Source organism: Seriola aureovittata, chromosome 7, assembly GCF_021018895.1.
Source record: "Seriola aureovittata isolate HTS-2021-v1 ecotype China chromosome 7, ASM2101889v1, whole genome shotgun sequence".
Taxonomy (NCBI): Eukaryota; Metazoa; Chordata; class Actinopteri; order Carangiformes; family Carangidae; genus Seriola; species Seriola aureovittata.
Window position 1 is genome coordinate 26,052,369 of NC_079370.1, and position 16,751 is coordinate 26,069,119.

General features: G+C 43.4%; 1 protein-coding gene across 2 annotated transcripts; it reads right to left on the reverse strand.

Moving 5' to 3' along the window:
• Window positions 1–4,484: 4,484 nt before the first annotated feature.
• preb (prolactin regulatory element binding) lies at window positions 4,485–11,643 on the reverse strand. 2 transcript variants are annotated; one of them, XM_056381710.1, is made up of 11 exons: window positions 11,473–11,643; window positions 11,246–11,311; window positions 10,097–10,286; window positions 9,456–9,654; window positions 8,322–8,575; window positions 7,424–7,504; window positions 7,185–7,312; window positions 6,930–7,103; window positions 5,740–5,812; window positions 5,505–5,664; window positions 4,485–5,406 (listed from the first exon to the last, which is right to left on the reverse strand). In XM_056381710.1, exons 3-11 carry the CDS (start codon window positions 10,229–10,231, stop codon window positions 5,312–5,314), a joined length of 1,299 nt encoding a protein of 432 aa, XP_056237685.1. In that variant the 5' UTR covers window positions 10,232–10,286; window positions 11,246–11,311; window positions 11,473–11,643; the 3' UTR covers window positions 4,485–5,311. The 2 variants fall into 2 exon arrangements, with proteins under 2 accessions (XP_056237685.1, XP_056237686.1); XM_056381711.1 differs by having other exon boundaries at window positions 11,481–11,642.
• Window positions 11,644–16,751: the final 5,108 nt, after the last annotated feature.

Genomic DNA, 16,751 nt, shown 5'->3' on the forward strand with positions numbered 1-16,751 from the left:
GAAGAGCACGATGAGGAGTCACAGTATGAGTTAGAGCAGAGAGCTGGTTGGAACATCTGGGTACAGCTGGACTGTGATTGACTGAAGCATCAAACACACCCATCTCAAGCTGCTACCCGACATTTTCCTGACCACACGGAGGAGGACTAACAGGTCCCAGGTATCAGCTGGGTGTTCTCATCATGTGAGAATGGGACACCACTCTGAGAGGATTCAGTGAGTGTGGGAGCTGCTGGGGGGGGGGGGGGGGGGGGGGGGGGTTAGCCAGAGTGGCACCAGGTCCAGTTCTTTATGGGAGATGGAAGACATTAGAGATTATTATTGCTTCAGCATGTTTAAACCTAAACCTTCTTCTTCTCCCTCTGTCATCAGTCAGCTGTGGAGGCGGAGCTTCAAACTCCTCTGATAAAAGCAACATTTGTTTTTAACACAGTCACTATGTTGTGAACGAGGCGGTGTAGATCATCAGACTAACACCAACCAGAACAAACTGAAGTCAGTTACTGGTTCAGCACCACATGCTGAAGTGATTTTCATGTTGTAAACTGACAGATCACAGTCCTCAGCAGACACGTGTGTCATATTTACCTTAATCAACAACTTATCTCGTTGACTCATGACTGTGGATCACAGATATTCATGGTCCCCAGAGGATCTGTCCAGATGTTTCCAGTGACCCCTTGACCTTTCCTTCAGCGCCACAACAAGATGCAGGTCACATGAGATCCATCAGGCACATTCATGCTCTCCAGAGGATCAACCTTCTCCATTATGGATCCAGCACTTCAGTACAAACAAGACCCAGCATGTTCATCACTGAGCTGTAGAGGTGCTGGTTAACTGTAAACTCTGGACTGAGCCAGGCTAGCTGCTGCTTCCAGTCCTCACTCTAAGGTAGGTTAACCAAGTCCTGACTCCAGCTCTGTACTGAACACACACACATGCAGTGGTATCAAACTTCTCATGACATTTGTGATAAAATAAAATCAATCGGCATATCCCCCAAATGTTGAACTATAGAGTTCTGCAGGAATGAGTCCCAAAACCTGGAAATTGGTTGCATTTTAGCATTTCCTGTTCCCTGGTCCTGAAGGTGGTTTTTTGAATATGTTTTTTGTCTGAAATAAGGTCTGTGGCTAACACAAGCTCAAGACATTTTCACGTTTTATTCTACGTCATAAAAGACGTCAGTAAATACCCCAGTCCTGATTTCTTTAAGCTTTTACACCTATTAAAAAAAGACAGTAAAGATATAAAAAAAACCATGGAAAAATCCCATTGGCTTTTAGCAGCGGGAACCAGGGTGATGCTAACTTCAGGGTTGGACTACAACAATACATCATCCCTGCAGCTCTGTTTGGTTTTAAATATTGCTAACACCTGCTGACACTGAGAAGCTCCATTCAATGTGTTTAAAAGGTTAAGTGTTTGTTTCCTAGTGTATGACTGGCATGAGTGTGGTTTATTTCTCTTCTGTCACTTGTTAAAACAGACTGAGCGTGTCCTCACGGGTCACTGTTATAACACGTTACTGTCCAGGACGGACCACAGCACGACAACAGCAACAGTAGCGTTGTTCAACACAATGTGACCCAACGTCACGGCAAATTCCATATAACCACATCGTCCCCAGTTCTGCCCAGGATCACTGAGTCACTTCATGCAGACCAAAGTCAGTTGCTATTTCTTGTTGGAGACTCCATCAAATGACGACAAACTTCAGGTTCAGGTTTTAAAAGCCTTGTCCTGTTACAGGTGGAGAAACACCTTCATCTGTCAGCGTCATGACAACAGTGATCATCAGTGTTTCAGTGTTTTCTGTGTTATGCAGTGAGGAGCTGATAGAGTCTGACAGAGCTGCTGCAGCTGACGTCTGCCCTGTTGTCTGGTTCATATTATCCTCGACGCTCACTGAACTGCACTGCCTTTAAAAGGCTTATGGTATTTTATTAGCTTCTGACCCCAGGACACGTTTCATCTGAGAGAAAGAAGGTTTCTCTCTCTCTCATTTGAAAAGCTTGATCTTCACTAACCCAGCACCATCAGAGGGGCATTTATAGTGGAAACATGCTTCATGATGTCTACCTCACACCTCTGAACAGCATTCAAACCTCCAACAGCAGCACTGTGAGCAGGAGCTCAGCCGACACATGGGTTTGGTTTTTCTGATATTATCTGATTGCCTAGTGTCTCAATCTGCTTGTGCGACACACAGGAGCAGAGACTTGCCACTGACTGAGTGAGGCAGATAAGACGTTAGAAATGGTACGGCCCACTATAGGGGTGAAATCGTATCACAAGATTATTCCAGGCATGAATAGGGGAAAAATATTGTAATATTTACAATTACAGGTAAGAAGGATATATAAATGTTTCAACCCCTCCAAATGGTTGTTTTTACCTATTTTGGGGGGGATCCAAGTCTTAACCAGGAGGGTCAGAAGCAGCCCCACCCCCACACAAAATTTTAACCCTGGGTCCACTGAGTCACATAATCCTGCAATATTGAGTGTAACCACTATGCCCAAACCCCCACCCAGCCCAGAGCTGCTCCTGGGGGCAACAGCACACCAGTCCTTGGTGTGATGGTTTCTGGCTGAACACTGATGACCCACATGTTTACACATGTGACCTCAAATAATGAATAGTCTAAAACTGTGACACAGGGCCCCTTTGACATCAGGGCCCCCGTCATGTTCAGTTTATATTCTGCTGTAGTGGAGCGTCTCCTCAAACTAACAGCTCTGAACTCGACTGCTGGTTCCCTCTGAACCCTACAACCAGAGTTTTAATGGTCTAATTCTACATATCCATCTGTGCACAGCCAGTCGTCCTGGTGACCTCCACTTTCTGTGTTACCATGCCAACTGTGACACGAGTTAGTGTCTGAGAGGGACAGACATGTTCTTACCTCTCCTTCCTGACACTTGACTCACTGACCGGTCTGAAGACTGAGAAGAAGGTGTGAAGTTTCCCTCCACGGCTGACGGAGGAGGACGGGGGCTGACTCGGGCCGGGGGTGTATATGTTGAATGTCTGGATACTGCTTCACAGTTTGGTGACAGGTGGAGTCCACCTGTATGTACAGAACACACACACAGGAGCTGAGCTGTAGTGACGTCACTCTGTGTCTGGGCCAGTGGTCAGGTGTTCTCACACACACACACACACACAAAACATCTTCATCCACACTGTCCCAAATATCCACTGTTAGAGGATGACAGGTGAAATATCACATCATAGCCCATATTATATCTGCTACTTTTTATAGACTGTCATTCATTTTCAATGCACGGTTTGTTACTGCCTCTTTCTACCTGTGTATTTATCAAATGTGTATTTGCTTCTCTATATCTAGAAGAGTGAAATGATGATGAAGGGGAAGGTTCCTCCTCAGAGGTTAAACCACCAGGACTCTGAGAGACCCTTTTTATGTGCTGGACTCTTGAGTCCAACCAGAACTGGTCCAATGGACCTGGGTGAGCTGCTACTGAACCAAATGTAGGTTAAATCAACACAGCAATCTCATTACAGCTTCACAGCTCACTGTTGTACATTCAGCAGACATGTGGCGCCACCTGCTGGGCAACAGAGGTACAACAGTGAGCTGAATCATCAGGCGTGTTCACGTGTTCGTGTTTACTTTGTGAAGCAGCAACACATCCTGAGGGTTAAAGCAATTGATTTCTGTGGAGGAATAGTCCAGTTGGTTCAGGATCTTCCATCACATCCAGTGGTCAACCTCTGTCCTTCCATGTGGCTGTGACTGAGGAGGTAGAGCAGCTCGTCTTCTGAGGTCGCTGGTTCAATCCAAGGCTCCTCCAGTCTATGTGTTGAAGTGTCCTTGTGTAAGATATCAAGCCCAAACTGTGTATTAACGTCTGGGTGAATATGTTTTTAAAAAACTGTAAAGCGCTTTGAGTGGTAACAACTATGAAATAAAACTGGGACAGTGATTTCACTCTGTCAGTATAACAATGAGAAGTCTCTCTCCTGTGAGGTCATGGACTCACTGTGGTTTGTTACACTGAGCTTCTCTGTACCAACAGAATATCAGAGCAGGTGTCATGTGACCTGATGTAAACGACAGGAGAGATGATGACTGAAATATCCAGAGTTCAGAGAACATGATCAGTTCAGCTGTTTTGTGTTATTCATTCTTCAAACCGGTCTTTTGGTTTTTAAAATATCTGGACGAATGAAGAACTGTAAACTAGATATTTGTTACGGATGTGTAAGCAAGCCCTGAAAGGCAAGTGAGTTTCTTTTATGTTTGAAAGGATCATTTTTCAAGGTCAAGGTTTTTTTTCTTCTTTATAAACACCCCTGTTCATTTTACCCCCCCCCCCCCCCCCCCCCCCCCCCCACAGGCATTTATACAGATGAAAAAAAACTTGCTCTCCAATGTGTAACATTCACATGTGGAGTGTGGACGGTGGGAGGAGTGGCTTCTGACATCAGCTCCGTCACCACAGATCAGGAATCATGAACAGACCAGGTGTTTTTTTTAATCATCTACCTTTCTTATTGATATTTTATTTCTTCCATCATTTCACCAGGTTAGTTACAATGACAGGGATCATTTTAAAAAGTCATTCACATTTTCGGGCAGCCAGAGAGTTTATCTGAAAACGAACAGGTCTTCATAACAGAGAGAACATCCAGCTTTCATCACCGTTACAGATGTTTACAGATGTTTACTGACTCTGCTTCTCGTCTGCTCAGAGCAGCTTTACCCACATGTTTGTTTTTAAATTAATATGAAATTATTTTAGAGGCTGCTGAACTGCAGAAATGTTTCTGGTGTTTTCTGTACTGACACAAATTTCTCTTCACCTCAGGACTGTGTGTGATCTCTGCTGCCCACTAGTGGATAAAATGGGAAACACATAAAATTGGAGACTAATTCAAAGTGTCTGTGTGAAGGAAAAACTAAGTCAGACACAATATGTGCCCATCATTTATATTTGTATACTGTTCCTTAAATATGTCAATAAAAAGATCCCACCCTTAAACATTCATGAGTCCTTCAACTCTCCAACATGAATCCAGAAAAGATTAAGATTAACTGATAGAGTAAAATCCCAGTCTGTGCTGGTCTGAGTCCACTGGGTTCACAGGTCTGAGAGAGAACAACCCTGAGTAGGGGGCTGAGGGGGGACGAGGACGCCATGACAGCTGCAGGTGGAGAGCCTCCAGGCTCAGCTGGGACTCAATGTTCTGCAGTGGATGGTTGGATGTTGGACTGAGGACTGCTGATGTTGACAGAGTCAGCAACGTGGAGGTGTGTCCGTGCTCCATCAAGCCGGATTCAGATAAATCCTGGGAAGAGGTACTGGAGGAGGAGGACCACCCCCACGACGATGAGGCCACAGCAGAACAGCACCAGCCAGATGGGGAAGGACCCTGGAGGACACAAGACAAGGTGAGAGGGGTCTGAGGGTCTGACTCATGGTCTCTGTGTGTTCACTGGGTGGTGATGATGATGATGATGCAGGACTTACGGCGGTTGGAGACAGCGTGGACTTGACAGCGGCTGTCCACAGCGACACTCAACATGGCTGTTTCATTATTCCCTTTGATGTTTCTGCCTCTCAGAGAGTCGGGCAGGAAGGCCAGGTCTGTCACCACGATGCCGTGAGACTCCTGGACATAATACAGTTTCTACAGAGAGAGGAGGAGCAGGTTACATCACACAGCAGGCCGACTGTCAGAGACGTGTGTGTTCAGTGTCTTTACCTGCAGGGAGAAGGCAATGTAGATCGCTACTGAACCTGTTACAGTCCCAAGACCGAGGAACGTCCCGGAGTCACTGTCAGAGACAAAGTTACATCTTACACAACAGGAAATCCACAAGTTTGTCCTCAACAGGCTGATTTAGCTTCCACACAGTCACCTGCTTCACTCAGCTGAGACACCGTGTAAACGAAGGGTTTAGAGGTTTCTTTATCTTTGTATATTACGTGTACAGATATATTCCTGCTAGTTTAAACTCTGGGCACTGAATTGAACTAACTTTTTTTAAATCCTTCAGGGAAATATCTGGTATGGACGTTCCACCTGATCCCCCCCAGAAGCAACACTCCTCTGTACCTTAAGCGAATGATCTCTTTGACCTCTCTCTTAGCTAGATGCCTCATAGTTCTTAGATGAAAACATGTGTCTCCACCTTCCCATAACAGATGTTTTATTTTTATATCAGATTAAACTAGAGGAGATTAGATTTTCTCTGAGGAACTTTGGAAAAACATGGACACCTTTTCTGGATTATGTTAAGACCTGAACAGTCGTTCCAGGGGATGGTAATATCAAAAGATAGATCGCTTCATATGCACTTACAGTGGATTTATCACATAGATACAAACACACGCTGGGATGTTTTTCTAGTGTAGGAACCCTGTTGTTATTGTAATGGCACGGGCTTGGGGGAGTGACAGGGTTGTACGCCTTATCTCGCCAAAACGTGATGTTCTCGTGTGACCTTGTAGCTCAGTGACATGAGCACCCGCCTTTAACTGGGACACAGTACTTCATATGTTGACCAGGGCTCAGGTTTAATTCAGCTTCTACCTGATGGTGTTTGAACTCTATACACATCATCTTCACACTCTTTTGTGTTCGATCTGACCACACCATCTGTGCGACATACAGGGATCTTACATATTGCTGATTGGAGTGTTTCTGAACTCTGAACTTCCCCATCATCTGTTTTGTATTTGATGATCTCTTAATGTCTCAGCTGCTTCTCGCTCATCTTTGCTACGGGGACGGGAGGGAATACTCGAATACGGTTGTTCGTGTCATGTTGGAAACATTGCTAAACCTAATAAACAGATTCAAAAAATACACTATACTATTTTTCTACAGACATATAATTATGTGTTTTTGAATGAAAGTTCTGTATGTTCTAATCTGGAGCCCTCAGTCACCTGACAGCCAGGCTGGAGATGACCTCAGTGCCACAGGGAGCCGTCAGCATGGGCAGGAAGCTCTTGCCGTCCCACTTGGTGAGGTAACACGGAGGAGGTCTTCTGTCTCTTTTGTGGGGGATCTGGACTGTGTAGAGCCTCAGGGCGTCTTTCTGGTCCTCTACCTTTCCAAACCTGAAACATATCAAAGTATCACCATGAGTGACTGTCAAATGAAACCACGTGGATATGATGAGTCGCAGAAGAAGAAGAGACCTGCAGGCCATGTATCGATACGTCTTCTCATCCATCTGAGGCAAAGTCTCATTCCACTTCAGACTCACGGCCAGCTGGTCGCCGCTCCACACACTGCAGGCAAAGTCCCGGCCAACAGTCACCAGGTGCTGCACGACAACACAGCATATTGATCATTACCGATGGATCAATACACAGCATCCGTCATTACCCTGAGCCGACAGTAAACATCCACACCACAGGAGAAGTCAGGTTATCACCTTTTTCCCTGGACTCAGGTCCAGGTCCTCGATCTCCCCCTCATGAGCTCTGAAGTCAAACTTCTTCTTCAGGGAGGGAAACTGAGAAGAAGAGTCAACAACAACAACAACCAGGTGAACAAGGTAAACAACAACACCAAAAGACATCAGACTGATAAAGACGTGTCATCTTTGTCTTTTTAGAGTTCCCATCATGATAATGTGATCTCACAGCACAGTCCAACAAACCTGACCTATGTTTTTTAGACCCTGACCTTCATTCTTCCGTCTGGTGCAGTCAGTTCCACTGTCTGTGAAAGGTTTGTGTCTCCACCTTCATCTCCACCTCTTAATAACCAGTTCGGGATAAAGTGGACTGGTTTAAACCTTTCAACACACTCATCCAGTCTCCACGACTCAGTAATTTAGTTTTTTTAGTAAAATGACAGATTTCCTTTTGTGCATGACTGTGCACTTCTCAGAAACAGTCACCACTCCAAATTTTCATTTAAAATGATCAAAGATAATAAATGATGAAAGGAAAACGTTTCTATAATCCAGAAGAAATAATATTAATGACCTCAAACCTCATAGTGGAGGAGCTACAGCAGCCGAACTGAACAGAGTTTTTACATGTGAACAGCTGTAAGCAGCTCGTTTGTGCAGGTAAACTACTTCAAATATTAATCAATAATTAAAATGTGTTGCTGATGGATTTTTAATCTTATATTCAGTACGTGGGGCTTTGACGGGAAAACTGAAGGACAAAGCGCAATAAGGAGTGGTTCCTCCAGCTGGATCACATGTATGTCAATGTCCACCTGACATCCATACTCAGTGTCCTGACCTCCCAGCTGAATCAGACTCAGTCGCTGTGGGAACACTGTGAAAGTGAAAAGTACAACCTGACAGTGTTTACCTCCCAGACTCGGACGTATCCATCTGTGCCTCCTGTCAGCAGGAGGCTCAGGTCAGGACTGAACCGGACCACCTTCTGGAGCGGGTCCTTAGGGTTCAGGTCAGACTGCACTTCAGCCAAACCGGTGACAGAGATGTGAGCCGTCTCATCCTTCAGCTCTGACTTATCTCCAGAGGCTGCAGCTCCGTCCTGTCCCCCTTTGTCTCCTTTCCCAGCTCGTCTCCTGGTGCTGCCCTGCTGCACGCTGCTCTTTCCTGCATGTGCACAAATGAATCATTACACAGCTGTTGTATAACAGTTGTTATAACAGTGTTATAACACATTTACATTTGCGTCAGGCTCCTACAGTTCTGTCCTGTGCACTAAGGTTTAAATAAAGTTTCACAAAAGGACCCACAGCACTGATATTCTGTGATATTCTGATAATCAATAACTTGTATAATACTGTAACTTCATTTCAGCTGCTGACTTCGCTCTAATGAAGCTGTTACAGTGTCACTGCTTCATCAGCTCCTGTCCTGTTTTGGAGCTTAACACAGATTTACTAGTGTCTGAATCACCGACGAAGACAGAGGAAGATGAGGAGGAGAAGAAGGAAAATAAGGAGAAGGAGAAGAAGAAGAAGAAGGAGGAGTAGGAAGGAGGAAGAGTAAGAAGAAGAAGAAAAAGGAGAAGAAGAAGTAGGGGAGGAGTAAAAGAAGAAGAAGAACAAGTAGAAGAACAAGAAGAAAGTCTCACTTAACCTTAAAAATAAAGGGATAACCTGAATATGTGTCCATACACAGTATACACCACTGAACATGTCGAAAACGCCAACCATAACTACTAACAAGTCCCAGTCTTAGCCACAGTTTTAATATGTGGACACTGTTCCTACAGCCTCTCCAGGGGCGTAGTTCTGTTGTATACACTGAATATTACTGTTTGCTATAATCTAATTAGCCCACTGCTTTTTCATAAAATCAGATACTTCATACTTCATCATCATCACTTCATTTACATATTAACTTCATCATTATGTCTAAGTAAATGAAGACGGACACATGCAATCGATAAATGAGTCAGCTACACATCAACGAGTGTGCTACATGCAGCCCATGTTTTGATGAGAGCAGGTGGAGCAGTTAGCCTCACCATCTTTAGCAGCAGCTTTGCCTCGTTCTTTCTCTGCACTGTGCTGAAACTTCATCAGACAGCAGGTCCCGTCCTGTCCTGCAGCAAGTACACCATCGCCCACAGCCATGTTCATGGTTGCACGTGTGTCCGTGTCATGAGAGTGAAGGAGGGTGGCGCTGTACTGGTGTTCTCCAACCAGCTGTAGATCCAGGAAGTGCTGAAAACACACAGTCATTAGTCTTCTACTGCTTCTCACGAGGTCTGGGACCCAGATCTCCATTCATACATGAAACTGAAAGAAGAAGACTGCCTCCCTAACTAAGTGTTTCTTTAGCAACAAACTCACAGTACGTAATGGTATTATATCCTATTCTGCTGTATCTATGGTGGCTCTGAAAGGTCAGCACACTGCAGCTCATAAAAACACATGTAATAACACACAACACAAGCAAATAGAGTGAAGACATCTAAATACAGGAGGAAACAAAACCAAAACACACAACACAACCAAACACATGATGTGTTGTCAAGTTCTTGAAGCTGTTTTCTTCATGTTCTTGTGTTTTATCTATGTGTGTGTGTGTGTGTGTGTGTGTGTGTGTTTTCTTCAGGGCCACTGTAGTGGTGTATTAAAACAACAGGCGATGGTCAGTACTCACCACAGCATTCTTGATGCCTGTCTTGGAGGCCCCTCCTCCTCCTGCTGTGATCACCAGCCCAGTTTTACTGTCCACTTTAATGGAGTATAAAGGAAAGGGGGCTCGGTACAGATCTGGGACCCTCCTCTTCCCCATTGTTGCTGTGCTAGTCACTCACACTTCTTCATAAAGCTGCTGTCTTTAACTCCACCTGTGGAAAACAGTGTCTTTAGTTTAACTGTGACATCCAGGTTTAAACACACGGCTGTCCGGGTGGACTGATGACATCACATCAGGTGGATGCAGACCTGGTGCTGGATTCCTGTGACTGCAAAGTACTGATACAAACATACCAAAGACATGAATGTAATGAATGAGGTCCTACAGCTGTTTCCATGCATGTTTTATACCCAGTGTTAAGTCATTAATAATGCAGCTAATCTCAACTACAGGAACATGATGACGGGACCTGTCGAGGAAATCAATGATGCTGAGTTTGACTAATATCAACTAGTTAGCGCTGTTTATAACTCAGTTCTATCTTTATTAAATATATAACGTGTTGGCGGTGCTTTGTTTAACAGATGTCCCCAAAACAAATATGATGAGGTGTTCACAATTTCATAAATAAAATGACACTGGAGCTAGCCTGCGCTAACATGGCTGTAGTTAGCCTAGCCACCGTAGCCAGTCTGACCAATCGATAACAGAAATAAAGAGCCAACTAAACAAACAGTCTCATTTTTCTATCAGTTTATATGAGGGATATGATCAAACGCTGGATCACAGAACCTGTTGAGGGAAATTTAACGAGGTATATATGTATTTCATACAGGTTACTAATCTCCATAAATACAGTAATGAGCCATAAGCTGATCTAGCGGTCCACGATAGGCCTTAACATTTCCGGTATAAGCTCCGGTTCACTTCTGCTGAAGTGACCGGTTCGGCAGCTGTAGGTATGGTTAAACTCCCCGCCTCCAGCAGCTGCCTCCATCATCTATGCACAGTAAGCTGCTGTACACGTCTCAGTGACAGACAGCAGCATGTAAGGGATATTCAGCATGAGGAGACAGAGCCTCATCCTGTCTCAGGCTGAAATGATGTGTGTGATATGATTGTGATGAGCTGCTGTGGTTTTCACTGAGTGCTCAGTTTAACAGCACTGACCGTGGGACTGACGGCTGGTCAGTGTCTCCTGATGTCTTCCCTCTGCTCCTCCACCAGCACCGCGGGCTACACAGGAGATAGAACCGCTATGTTATCAGCAGGAATGTGAGGAAACCGCTGAGTACAGCTGGTATGTGTAGCTAGCTGTAACACTAACAGGTACCACTGCCGCCTGTTAGCATGCTAGCCTGCTAGCTCCTGACGGAGATTTATGAGAAGTCTCCTACCTGTGTACCTGTTAGTGTAGTGTTCCTGTTTGTTAGGTAGCTCAGTGCTGACTCAGATGACTTGGCAGTGAGCTGTCAATGACGAGGGCCGGTGATGAACAGGAAGAGCTTAATGCTGTCGGCTAAACACGGCCGACAGCCACTTCCCTACCTACACGTCAGCAGCGTAGGGCCGCGTACCGTGCGTTCTGACGTCACCACAAAAACGTTGTTAATGTTGTTGTTGTTTTAAAACCACGTGATGAAATAGTTCTTCTTAGAAGCATTTGGCAAAATGTGTTTTTTAAGGTAAAACGTAGTAAAATATCTGTGTAGGCTGTCATTGTGTTATTGTAGCTGTTGTTGTTTCCTCTAAAGAATTCTGCATCACAGCAACATTTACTGTTTACATCTCTAACAGTGTTTCACTGAACATAATTGGTGTGAATACAAATAGAACTTCTTACAAATAATAGTGAACCACCATAAAACCATAAAACCATATATATCTTACCGGATGAACTATCGATACAGAGATGACATTAAAAAAACATCTACACTCACTATAATTTCTCCAACTATATTTAATATTTGAGTATGAGAACAATCTGAACTTATGGAGTCATAGGAGTGCCATAAAAAAGTAAAAGAAATATAGGAATAAGAAAATAAATAAAGGAATATATAAAGGAATAAATAAGTAAATTAAAAAATGGGAAAAAGAGAAAAATATAAAAATATAAAAAGAAATATATAAAAGGATTTTTTTTTTTAAATGCCATTACCTTTTGCCTTTGCTTTTCCCCTATTACTTTGGCTATTCCTTATTCCTTGAAGGGCCAAGCTGTCAATCTTTGGGCAGGCTTTCCTGCCCAGGCTGAGTAGTCAACTCCTGCACACATGAATTGAGCTTTGATGGGACCTTTTAGTGGAAAACAGGAAGTAGACACAGGACATACTGTCTGTATTGCATGTGTGTGGCATCTGCTGAAGCGCTGCTGCTCACGTGTGTGTGTGTGTGTGTGTGTGTGTGTGTGTGTGTGTGTGTGTGTGTGTGTGTGTGTGTGTGTGTGTGTGTGTGTGTGTGTGTGTGTGTGTGTGTGTGTATGTGTGTGTGTGTGTGTGTGTTGCACACTGCCTGCGTGTCTGCTGTGTCACTAATGCCAGCTCTGTCTTCCTCATTGAGTTTGCCTTGACTTTTGTTTACCCTTGTTCAGAGCAAGACAGAAAGAAAAGAGAGAGAGAGAGAGAGAGAGAGAGAGAGAGAGAGGGAGCATACCAGAAAAACAAATACTGCCCATCACCTGTTAAATTACTGACATAATATAATTACAGCATACACTGGTACTCTGCTATGACTATAGTACATATGGCCTCCACTGTCTCCACATGCTGAAATGGTTAAAAAATATAATTTTTTCATGTATGTGACATATTCAGGTAAAGCTTGGAATTGAAACTATGGTGAAAGGTGTCAGTTTTATGTAATGTTGCTGATATGATGTCAATAGGACTAGCAACAGATGTTTTCCCTGTTCCTTTTTCACTGGGAACCACATTTGGCGAAGTGTGAGACGCACGTCTCAGGCAGTATGGCCGCTGTAACCTCTTAACACAGGCACTGAAATGAAAACCAAGACGTTCCACAGCCGCCACACACATGCAAGGCAGGCAGTGTTTTCCTGGCCTGAATGTGGTGGTGGTTTGGGGCCATTTAAAGCACTAAATGGCCTTGCCCCCTCTTACAACACAGAATCTATGACTCCCCATGATCCTCCAAGAACCCTGAGATCCTCCACAGCTGCGTTTTTAAATATTCCCAGGGTCACTCTGCTTTTCAGTATCAGACTTGCTGATACAGTGGACAGTTTTAAACAACTCAAACATATGTTTTTAACAGAACTAACAGCAGTCTTCCTTTATCTAAACAGCTTAGTGCTATTTCATAAGTGCTATTTTATAATAACATTGGCTGTTAATCCTATTTTGTAAATAGTAATTTTTTAACCACATGCACAAACCTTCCTTTTGTACATGTATGATTTTAAACCTATTTTTTTATTATGAAGCACTTTGAGCTGCATTATTTGCATGAAAGGTGCTGTATAAATAAAGTTCATTCATTCATTCATTCATTCATTCATTCATAAATAAATGAAAGAAAAACTAGCATTTCCGTCCTCAGACTCAGGGCTGTCTGGTCTGTCAGCTGTCAAACGATGCAGCGAACTTTAATCCAACACATAATCATCTCTTGGCTCCTCATGCTGAAGCACACAGTTTATTAATTATAGAGCCGGCTGTTCTCTGTGGTAATCCAGCTCCCACTGTAACATCATTAGGGGAATCCAGAGGTAAATTAATTAGTGACAGTGCATCCACAGGCCTGGTGGGTCCCTGTGGACTCCGGCACGTCTGAAACAAAGGATAATTCAGTGTGACTCCTCAGACTGAAGGTGACATGTTCCTGTCATGTCTGCTCTCTTAATCCACGAGCACATCATGAGTATGTGTCGGTTTCAGTGTGACCTTGACGGCCGGGTTGGGACGCTGATCGATGGCCAACAGTCTGTATTAGCATCAGTGGAACAAGTGGAACAATCAATACAGGCCTGCTGGCACTGTGGTGTCACTGAGAGGAGCTGGTGTCAGGCTGGTTCCACGTGCACACATGGATGTGCCATCAGTGTCTTGTAGGTTTGTGCAGCTACATCAGCTTCACCACAACGTAGAATAAGTCAAGCTGCACAGAGACATGATGAGCAACACGTCTCACCTCAATTAAGTGTCCAGATCTGCCATGATTCTCCTGTTAGAACAAGGAAGACGTGACGTCCAGTCAAATGTTTTTGTTCTTGTTGTTTCCATCTTAAACCCATTTGTACTGAAGCGCATCAGAAGATTAAAAGTCAAAATTTCTGAGTTTAAATTCTAAAAAAAAAAAAGTTTTTGCAGGGCCGAACAATTCATTGAAATGTTAACAAAATTGCAAATGGCCAAGTGTAGTATGGAGCTCCATTTTTATAAAGGTAAAATGTGTCACTCACAACAACAGACCATAAATGAAGTGTTGTGGTGCTACAGAGACGCCCCGGAATACAATTCATATTCTCCACATGTAGAGGAACACGATTGTTTGGTACAAGACCCAAAAAAATCACATCATCATCATTTTCATATTTTTTTAAGTGAAATGCAAAAACGCCCAGTCCAGCTGAAATCATGACTCATATCACAATATCTGCCAAAATAATCACAACATGACCTTTTTTCCATATCGCTCAGACCTACTGGTGACCTTGAATTTGGATCAAGAAGCTTGGGGGGGGGGGGGGGCAATGAACACCACCACTGTCACAGGTCAACTGAGACAAAGTGTATGATTTTTTTTCAGTGCCTGCATGCATCAAAATTCTGAGCAGAGTCCACACCACCGCTGAGTGGTCACCATCCTGCAGGTCTGAGGTCGTCTCAGAGGTCATGAACTAAACCTCCAGGAGGAGCAGGTCAGGATGGTGGTTCAATCCCCAGCTCCTGTCCCTGCTCCTAATGGATACCACACAAGGGCTTTGTGTGTGTGTGTGTGTGTGTGTGTGTGTGTGTGTGTGTGTGTGTGTGTGTGTGTGTTGTGTGTGTGTGTGTGTTTGTGTGTGTGTGTGTGTTTGTGTGTGTGTGTGTGTGTGTGTGTGTGCATGCGTGTGACAAGGGCGACTTTTCCTGGTACACCTGTTGAACCTTGCTGACGTCAGTGTCCATGAGCAAGGCACCAAACCAACTTCATCCACACACGTACAGATGTGACTTAGGTTACTCAGGTTACTAAGGTTACTAACTTTCCCGCTCCGACCATTTTCTAAACAGCATCTTGTTGTGACCCTCACCTCCAGGAGGGTGGAGGGAGGGGTGGTGATGGTTTCAGGAGGCGGGGATTCAGGGGGAGAAAATGTGGACACGGAGAGGCGGCAGAGTCAAGTTAGACAGAAAACGTCAGAGTAAAAGCGGAAACCTTTCGATATGTACCTTCAAAATAAAAAAAAAGATGACTAGCGCATTAATGAATATCCAAATACATTTGTTACGACTGTTTTTTTTTTAACATATACATTTTTTCCACGTTATCTGCTGAAGCTCGACTTGTTTTTGAGACCTTGGACTTTACTTTCCTACAGACCTTTTATAAGAAACTGTGGTTTTATTCATTAGGCTGTCTGTAGTTTCACAGCTTGTCATAGTAAAAGAGACTGTTAATGAAGTTTTAAAGCTCATGAAGTCGACTCAGTGGTCTCTTACATCTGAGCTGACATGACTGAATAAATCTCAACTCAAGGTCCACTATTATCACTTTCAACCACACCTCTAGGTCTTCATCACCAAATTTAGTTCTCAGTTTGTGTGTATAATATACATACATAGTCTTACAGCATCCAGAAATACTGAGATGACACAGTTATTGTGGTGTGTATCAGGAACGGGCAGGAAGAGGAGTACAGGGATCTGAAGATGGCCTTCAGTGAATGGAGCGACAAGAACTGCCTCCTTCTGAACACCTCCAAGACCAAGGACGTCTGCAGTGAAATGCTGCACATGTTTTATCAGTCAGTGGTGGACATGTACTCTTTTATGCTGCAGTCTGCTGGGACAGAGCATGTCTGACATGAACACAAAGAGACTGGACAAGCTGGTCAAAAAGGCTGAGCCTTTGCCATCAGGCTGTAGAACACCTCAGCCACAGGAAGTGGACTAATCTAGTTATTGTTGTTTATTTATTATTAACTGTATTCATCATCATTATTATTATTATTATTATCAACAATGAGATAATGGACACATGAATTTTCCCTAGGGGATAAATAAAGTATCTATGTATCTATGTATCTATCTATCTATCTATCTATCTATCTATCTATCTATCTATCTATCTATCATCTATCTATCTATCTATCTATCTATCTATCTATCTATCTATCTATCTATCAATCTATCTATCTATCTATCTACTTATCTATCTATCTATCTATCTATCTATCTATCTATATCATGTTATGACAGGCTGGTACATTGACCTGAGATGAGTTTTATTTTGTATATAACTGATTCCAACATCTTGAACAGACTGTGAAGCTTCACTGAGATTATGTTATGTATTATGTTATATCACCCTCCTTGCCTCACCGAAAAAAAGTTTGATAATGAGAGAAAATTAATATAAAATAAAATAAACTTTGTAGATTGTTATGAATGTGACAGATGTAATGTGATTTAGATTAATTCTCTCTGCCACATGTGCAAACACAGCTTTT

Coding starts and splice junctions, on each gene's coding strand:
- preb (XM_056381710.1), bottom strand. CDS start 10,231: ATGGGGAAGAGGAGGGTCCCAGATCTGTACCGAGCCCCCTTTCCTTTA. Junction 7,505..8,321: donor GATACGTCCGAGTCTGGGAG/GTAAACACTGTC, acceptor TCTTCTTCTCAG/TTTCCCTCCCTGAAGAAGAA. Junction 5,813..6,929: donor ATCTCCAGCCTGGCTGTCAG/GTGACTGAGGGC, acceptor TGTCTCTGACAG/TGACTCCGGGACGTTCCTCG.